At 35.8% G+C, this 9181-nt stretch overlaps 1 protein-coding gene across 1 annotated transcript in view; it reads right to left on the reverse strand.

Annotated features, from left to right (window-relative positions):
* CCDC141 (coiled-coil domain containing 141) overlaps positions 1-9181 on the reverse strand; it is a 213686-nt gene that overhangs the window by 23370 nt on the left and 181135 nt on the right. The window contains exons 15-17 of the mRNA XM_019654016.1: positions 3806-3946; positions 2468-2662; positions 923-1106 (exon numbers count right to left, since the gene is read on the reverse strand). Coding sequence (XP_019509561.1) covers positions 923-1106; positions 2468-2662; positions 3806-3946 — 520 coding nt within the window. The remainder of the gene's footprint in view (positions 1-922; positions 1107-2467; positions 2663-3805; positions 3947-9181) is intronic.

The following is a 9181-nucleotide window of genomic DNA, read 5'->3' on the forward strand; positions in this document are numbered from 1 at the left end:
TAATTTTTCAATCTATATTTTATTACGTCTGTGTTTCTACCCCTTCCTTTGGAAACCCATTAATAATTCATTCTCAATTTAATGTTAGGTAGTGCAGTATATATTGTCCTACAAAACTTTTATGACTAACCATGGATAGCGCTTCATGTTACAAAAGAAACTATCTGGCAGCAGCTGTGGGTAGCCCAGCGAAGCACTTTGTACCACCTGTTGCTATTTTCTTTCTGGGCTGGATTTTCCTGGTCATTGGGAATAAGTCTTGGTCTCATAGTTAACAGAATCAGGGGACTCATGAAACTTATTCCTCAGCGCCCTCAGGGACTGTTCACACCCAGGAGGCTTCTTAAATGGGGGTCCCCTTTAGATAGCAGAATTTCTCAGATAAACAGCTGACAACTGTGTTATCTTTCCTAGTCACAGAGAAGAGGAAAGCAGAACCCATGAGATGATAACTGTATTTTCCCATTTATGCCAAAAGTGAGAGGAGGGCAAGGGAAAAATTTCCAGCTTTCTTATGTCCACGAACCATAAGCCTCATAGAAATGAGAGACTTCAGTCTTAGCTTTATACTTATTTAAAGTATTATGGGAGTTTTGTACGTTTTTCAAGAAATCACTCTAGTAGAAATTAGAAAATTTTTTTTGTCTAGATATTCTGTTTTTAATACCTTGAAGATGATCAACAGGAATGGGGAGAAATGAGAACAGAGAAAGGTTTACACACAGTGGTAGTTTAAACTCCGCAGGCTTTATCTGCAGAGTGTTTATTTTTGCAGGTTGTGGGATCTTACCTTGAGCCCTTTCCCTGAATTGGTTGGTGTAGGGAGGACCCTGAGGGTGTGCCAGGCTCTGCTTTCTGCTGGGTTAGGTTCAGTATAGCTTTGTTTAAAGGTGAATCACTGGATACCTTAAAAGCGACCTACCATATAATCGCTGAGCGAGGTCACTGATTTCCTGAATCCTTTCTTCTTGCTGAGGCACTGAGGGGATGATAAACTTATTGAACTGCTGGTGGAGAATTTCCACAGCTTCCTTTGTCTTGCACTCTGTGGAATATTTTCCAACTCTTACAACGGTGGCACTTGCATCTTCACACCAAAAATGACACTAAATTAAAATGGAACAAAGCATAGATTAAAGTGACACCGCCCTTCTACATGTCTTCATTTTGGCCAATGAAGTACCAAATTTCAATTTCCTCAAACTTTACATTCACATTAGTTTGAATTCTGTAAGGCTTAATATAGAAAATATCAAAACATGATCATATACTTTGCCCTTGGACAATAGAGTCAGATAAGAAAGTGAAACTCTGGAAATTCATTTGATTTTCCTGCTTTCTTAGAGGTGCCTGAAGCATATTCCCTAAGAGGAATGTTACAGACTTATAAGAACAGGCAGCATCAGAAGCATATGGCACTGAAAAGAATCCAAATATCAGGTAAAAGGAGAGAAAAAAAGCCCAAGCGCACAAAATCCAGTCTAATTAACTGAAATCATTAACAGTACATGGATAAAGTATTGCCTGATTAACACTCAAATGAATTCTCTTTTAAGAATGAGATGTAGTCTGTGGATTGAGGAAATATCATCTAAAGAATAGCACTTGACCTTTTTAATTAAAAGACATTCGATCATATTTTCAAAGCACATTGGAGAACTGAGACAGTTTCTCACTAAAAATAAATAATCGTGATGGAAGGAACATGTCTGATGAAGGACACAAGCACTTATACTGAGTGAGAAATAGAAACACTTGACTCTGTTAGAAACTGGTGTTAAACAATGCCACAGAGCTACAGTAAACCTATGGATTGGTTATACAAGAATGATCACCTTGTTCCTTCTTAATATGATGCTAAATCTAAAAGCTCTATGGTGTTAGTGGTAAAGAAAGATGTTTTGTCTCAGAATAATGGGCTACAAGGAACACTCCAGAACGTCAAGTGTAGAGTTTCTTCAATATGAACTGTGCAAATAATAACTTTAACTTGTCAAATTGTATATATTTTATGTATACCCTGCCGATTTTCTTCTTAACAAAACAAAAAATAACACCAATAACAACTTTCATACCTGAAAAATCTTTTCTAAACACTTTCAAATCCTATGAAGTAAGTTATTTTGAGTATTTTCAACAAATATCAAGCAGTGAACATAATTCCATGATGATTAAACATTGTGAATTGAGGAGGCCATGGAGAAACGAGAAACTTTCATATGTTGTTGGTAAGAGTAAATTGGTAAAATCTTTCCAAAGACCAACTGAACAATCAAAACTTTGTAACATTCATCCCCTTTGGTCCAGCAATTCCATTTTAGGAAATTATCCTAAGGAATTTATCATGAAAAGGAGTATGATACATGGATTTAATGACAATAATAGCTAGTGGAGCATTGTTTTAAAGTAGTACAGTAATTTTCTGAAACAACATCACAACGTGGATACCAGTACAAGAAGAGGGTACCTCTTCTATCAGCTCCTGGAGATGCTCTGTCAGGTCCAAATTTTTCTTGTAATCTGTTACAACTCTGTCAAACTCATTCACATGTTTTTGCAAATCCTTCATGGCTTCCAAAAGGATATTACCTTTATTATTTGGATAATTTAAGAAAGAATCAGAAGTTTTAATCTCAACTTTTTCCATTTTCCTTTTCAAAGTCTGTGCCAAAAAGAAAAAAAAGTTTTTAAAATAAAATTCAATTTTTAAGAGGCTAGCAAGTGATTAAATATTAAAGACAAACTCGGGAAAAACTTTTATACCTTCCTCCATTATAATATGTTAAATTCATAATTATTACAAATGTATTTTGGGAAAAAGTGAGTTTTCTTCCAGATGGTACAGTAATTCAGCATTCAACAAACATATAGAAAATTTACTATACACAAGGGTCTATTCCAGATTTTGAGAATGATACTATGATTTAAAAAAATAAGACAATGGTCATAAAATCAGATATTTTATTGTCTTCAGTAAGTTCACTGTTTCCTGGGAAAGGCATTTAAAATAACCTAGCCAGCACACGTGATAACGACACGAGAGGATACAGGAAAGGGAGAGGGGTGTAGAAGAGGGGTGTGTGTGTGTGTGTGTGTGTGTGTGTGTGTGTGTGTGTGTGTGTGGTGTATGTGTGTGTGTGTGCGTGTGTGTGGTGTATGTGTTGGTGTGTGTGTGTGAGTGTGTGGTGTGTGTGTGTGTGGTGTATGTGTTTGTGTGTGTGGTATGTGGTGTGTGTGTGCGCGTGTGTGTGGTGTATGTGTTTGTGTGTGTGGTGTATGTGTTTGTGTGGTGTGTGTGTGTGGATGTGGGTGTGGTGTATGTGTTTGTGTGTGTGGTGTGTGTGTGTGTGAGTGGGTGGTGTGTGGTGTGTGTGTGTATGGTGTGGTGTGTGTGCATGTGCGTGTGTGTGTGTGTGTGGTGTGTGTGTGTATGGTGTGTGATGTGTGTGTGTGCATGTATGTGTGTGTGTGGTGTATGTATTTTTGTGTGTGTGGTGTGTGTGTGTGTGCACGCGCGTTTGTGTGTGGTGTGTGTGTGTGTGTGTGTGTGTTTGTTGGGCAGAAGAATAGAAACAGAGAGGCTAGGGAGATTTGGCAGAAACCATTATAGAGCTGCCTTTAAAAGACAAATCAGTTTATTACATATTTTACATGAAGAACCCAATTGCTCTAAAAATTGAAAACTACCTTTTTAATTCCAGTGCTATAAAAAGGCTCAAGGGTTAGGCATCTAGAATTGAAATGCAAATCATTTTTCAATAATGGTAGTAGAACATGCAAACATACACACACACATTCTTGTTACCTGTATTTTTTCAGCATACATATCAACTTGTTGAATTTGATATTTAAGAGCCTTCAGATTTCGAGCTTTTTCATTTTTCTTAGTGTAATTAAACTTCAAATTGTTGAATTTCTTTTTGGTATCTTTGAATGACTCTTTGAGCTACAGGTCAATAAAAAGAAAGAGGTGATTACCTTAAAATTAGAACACTGATATTTACTTGTAATAAATCAAAATATCTAAACACTTCAAAATATTCATAATCTTCAAAATGTATCTACAGTGATTTTCCATAGAAAACAAATGAACATATGATGTGAATTTAAACATATCCCCAAAATATAATTATAAATTGCTCTTAGTACTTTTTATAATTTATAATTGTGTTACAGTTATAGAATAACCTTTGGCCTCTAACCAATAAAGCTTTTAACGTATCATAGACATTCACAACTCTAATTTTCTTATTTGTACTTATTTGATATAACTTTTCCCATTCATTCTTTTCTCTGTGTGCTCATATTTGTCCCAGCTCCATCCACCTCCCAGTGCTCTCTTATAGCCATTATGTATAAATTTATTAAAGCTCCAAGGAGCTGTTCATGTTGCAGAGGTCAATAAAGTTCTGACATTTAGAGTCTATAGGATATTAGTGGGGTGGAAGAAGAAACCCACTACGAGATTTAGTAGGAAAACAACTTATTTGCCCAAATTCAGCAAAAAACTATATTTTATGAGCAATTTCCAGAAGAGATTTAATTCTTAGATATAGGCCATTAACTTCAGAGGTCCTTCAGAAATGGGAAAGTAAAGTGACAGTTGTCACCAATGATAGCAATGCTAATTTGTGTATAAACAAAGTATATGGCTAAACATTGAGAACAGGGAATAGATTAAGACAGTCTTAAGAACAAACGCTTCAGCTTTACCAAGGATCCAAAATTTTAAGCAGTCCAGTTCCATTGAAACAGCACTTTCTGTGCCCTTCTCTACATGCGAGAAGAATAAACATATTGACAGGTTAGCCTCTGTTTATATTATCAGCAAAGACAAGGATAGAGAAAACATAAACCTTCTCAGATTATACGGAAGGAATTAACATTAAGAATGGACAATATCATGAGTGATAAATTTGAGCTATGATAAGTCAGAAAAACATTAAAATTCTTTTCAATGACAGTAAATAAATTATTTGGGAGGGAATAAAATCTATGCATTTGCTAGATTTTAAACTTGTAACACAGAAAGACATGTCTGCCTTAGAAAACACTTGCTTTCTCAAAATGCTTATTTCAAATTCTACATACTGTATACATAAAACCTGGACCCTATATTTCTATAAATACATATATTTATAGATAGTATAGATAATAATCTATAAAGCCCTAGCAGACCTGCATACAAGGGAATTATTAGACTGACACCATTTTTGCATTTGACACACCTACACTTCATCAGTGTTGTTTATTTTATATGACAAATTAAAAGTGTTGAACATTAGTTTTAAGCTACAAAGTAAACCAAGCATAAAGACCACATTAAACATTTCAATTGATAAGCCAGTACCATTGTAAAGGAGTGGAGAGAATTTTAGCATCAAAATTTGAAAACTATTTCTCTATTGGAACTGAGGAAAATATTTAAAAGATCATATTCAGTTGGTATATTTATGAGATAACCAGTTAGTGTTTGAATTCTTTGGCAGCTGATGGTTTAATATGCACATGTTCCATTTTAGTGGGAAAGGACAAATGAGGTCATTTTAATGGGATTAAAGAGACTACATAAAGACACCATATCCTGAATTATTCACATAAAACTTTGGAAGGAACTTTTTTCTGTGAAGTTAAAATCTGTAACTATAGGCATAATAACTACCACATCCGAGGAAGTCAGAGGCCCTTGTGTCTTTAAGAAAATATGTTCTTAATGGGGAGTTGGTGTTTAATGAGTGCAGAATTTCTGGTTAAGATGATGAGGATGTTTTAGAGATGGATGGTGGTGATAGTTGTACAACAATGTATGTAATTAATATCACTAACCTGTACCCTTAAAATAGTGAAGATGGTAAATTATGCATATTTTACCACAATTAAAAATAAAGCTTCTGTTTTTAATAAAAATAAATAAAACAAAGGGGAAAATAACATTTCCTATCACAAATAGTTATCCAATAAAATATAAAATATTATATTCTTCCCCGCCCCTTACTTGAACATGACATATTATAAACTTCAGTCTAAAGAAAGAAAGAGGGCTCTGTCATCAATCTGATAACCACTGTGTTACATCTGCTGTTTAAACGGGAAAGATCAACATCTATTTGAAAACTATGCGATGAATGGAGAAAGGCTGAGCCTTAACCCTTTAATTCTAAACCACGAAATTTTAAGTCTACTTTGGAAATTTAAGACTGAGAAATGACAAGTGCAATTTTATTTGTTTGCTTCAGGATATATGCATGTCCACTGAAGATGATTTCTAAGGCCAAAGAATGTTCATGGCGCTATGGGTGTGTGAAGTGGGGTCAGCTCCCTCTGACACGTGCTGCAACAAAGTTGCTGGCACTTTTCTCTTTGGGTCCCACTGGAAATCCATCTTACATCCTGTGCCTTTTCCAGGCTCATATTCGAGACCATTGCAGATAGCAAGTAGAAGGCAGCATGCATGACATCCCTTCAGCAACTAGATTTCCAGAAAAATCTAGCCATGCTTACCTGCACCTTTCAATATGAAAACTTAACTTCCCATCTAACCCACCACATAACTTAAAATCGTATTTTTAAAGGAATGGAGTGCCATGGTTGCTTGGCTGTGGTATCATTGTTCATGCAGCTGTTTCTAACTTTAGTTAGCTTGTCAACAATGGGGAATGGTGGCGATGGCTAAGACAACTGCTCGACTGGAGCATAAGCCAAAAAACCCCCCACAAAACACCCAAAGCTTGGAACAAGGTAAAGTTTACCCTATTAGAAATCTTTAAATGTTGTTATAATTCATACTTATAAAATTTCTGAAAGTCTTAAGAAAATCAGTAGATTTTTTCCCCCTAGTAAATAGAGTGATCTTCCTATATTTCTACTTGCTTGGCTCCTCCATATTTGCTATGGAATAAGCAGACTAAGTTAATACAGCTATAATTAGGAAAAAAATATTCAGACTTCAAAATTCTTTTAAACCAGCAGAATGAGCATCTTCACCAGATTTCCCAGAGAGCAGTAAGCCTCTCCCAGGGTTAGGAATAAACAAAGCTTCTTTGAGAAGAAGCAAAAGGGAAAGAGGCTGACGAGGCTGGCTTGCTATTCTTAGTCCCCGGCAAAGCTGGTTGAGGCAGCTTTGGCACAAGAATGTATTATTTGTAAGTCAGTTGCTGGCAGGGCCAATTTATGTGAGGGATATGGGACATTTTAAAACTAAGGAAATGCATTTAAAACAAAAGCCTTTCATTAGAACGATGGCATGTGGTTGGCCAGAAGCAAAAACACAAAACAAGTAGTCCAGTTCTCTTAATGCGCACTTCATGAGCATCATTTCCTGTCCACTATTGTGCCTACTCCAGAAAAAAAAGATTTCGGCTTGATGCCTATTTTCAGTAAGAGAAAGCTGCAATGTCATCACCTCCCAGGGATGTTTGCATCTGAAATGCAGGGATCCAAAGGCTCATAATTTAACTGGAATGATTTGTTGCAACTATTAATGGTAGACTATTAGGCCTCAGTGCTGGAGAGATTTTGGGACAAGACTTTCTTGCCCTCCTTCCATTCGGCAACTGTACCGCTGTCTTCCTGTGCTTAAGATCAGTCTTGTAGCAGCAGAAAGTGGAGCCGCTTGGGAAGAGAAGACAATTGCTCCATTGTAATTTGTGCATGGCAGCCTGCCTCAGTAGTATCTATTATCTCCACTCTGCAAGTTTTGTGTGTTCATAATATATTTAAGTTTTATCTTCTGGACATAGTAACTATGATTTTACCTATCAGCTTTCTATATCCTTTAGGAAGAAGACTCCTTTTGCAGATGTAAATCACCAAACTTTTAACATAGTTTAACCCTATGAGATGGACATTTTCAGAACCAATTATAATCAACCCTATCTTCTTACACATACTAGCAAATGGACTCACGTTGTGGCCTAATAACGAGGGGCTGTGACTAAAGTTCCATGGACTTTAATTTGCCCTAGACTCTGGTTTCCTGAGGACTTTTGCATTCTTAGGACCTGGCACACAGTAGCCACATTGATATTTGTTAAATGACAATAATTTAGTTTTGTTTTTTTTTAAAAGATGAATTAGGGTTATCAACCAGAAAAAAATACTAATTATCTGTATTATACCATAGTATTGCCCCTATTAGGTGTTTTGCCCATCTATACACTCCTTTTCTGCTTCCGTCCCTGCTAGTGGGTGACTGTACATGGTCATTTTGTCAATGGCAAAGAACCACCCAAGGTCAGGAGGTTTGATAGTTGTGTGTGTACGTAGAGCTGCACCATTCCCCTGTTCTAATTTACTGCCTCTAATCTGCCTTGTACCTCTGGAACTGAGATGAATGACTTATCCAAATGTACAAAAGAATTTGCGTGATTAGAACACAGACTCTGACATATGTAGAGTCTGTGTTCTAATTACACAATCCCTCCCCCCCCCCATTTCCTTCTTGATAGGTAAGATGTTGCTACAGTATAAAAATTTCAGGCTAAAATGATATAAATTTATGAAAGCTTCTGTTCATAAAATTTATTTTAAGAACATGGATACCAACCCAATTCTGTCATTACTATTCTTTTCAGCAAAGTAATTGTTTGTGGCCCATAATGAGATGCTAGCTACCAATTTCCATTAACGTCATGTAAATGTAAAGGTAATTTTTTTTGGTCAGATTGCAACAAGAAAACATGCTCGATAGTAACTTATTACATTTCTAAATGAAGACACGTAAAAAAATGAGTAGTGATGTTTTGCCATGTAATAAGGCAAGGAATGTATGTAACACTTTGTGTATTAACAACTTATTTATACTGCCAGGCAAGAAAATACATACTAAAATTCAACATTCATACATATAAACATATTTTTGTGTGAAATGGGTGAGAAAAAAACTCCACAAAATATGACAGTCTGAAGGCTGTGTTTTCCAGTACGTAGACATGGAGAAAATGAAGTTTTATAATTTCCCATATTATATATTGGATGGTCGGAAAAGTCACGATGTATTTTTCTATGCTTTTCATTGCAAAACTGCGTCATGACATTTCCAACAACTCAATAGTATATGAAATTAGAAAATAATATTTTACCCAAAGATAATCAAGGCACAAAACCATGGTTCTCACTATGCTATACACTTGAAACTAATATAAAATAATACTGAATGTCAACTATACTTTAAAAAACATAT

The sequence above is a fragment of the Hipposideros armiger genome, unplaced genomic scaffold (genome assembly GCF_001890085.2).
Source record: "Hipposideros armiger isolate ML-2016 unplaced genomic scaffold, ASM189008v1 scaffold_212, whole genome shotgun sequence".
Taxonomy (NCBI): domain Eukaryota; kingdom Metazoa; phylum Chordata; class Mammalia; order Chiroptera; family Hipposideridae; genus Hipposideros; species Hipposideros armiger.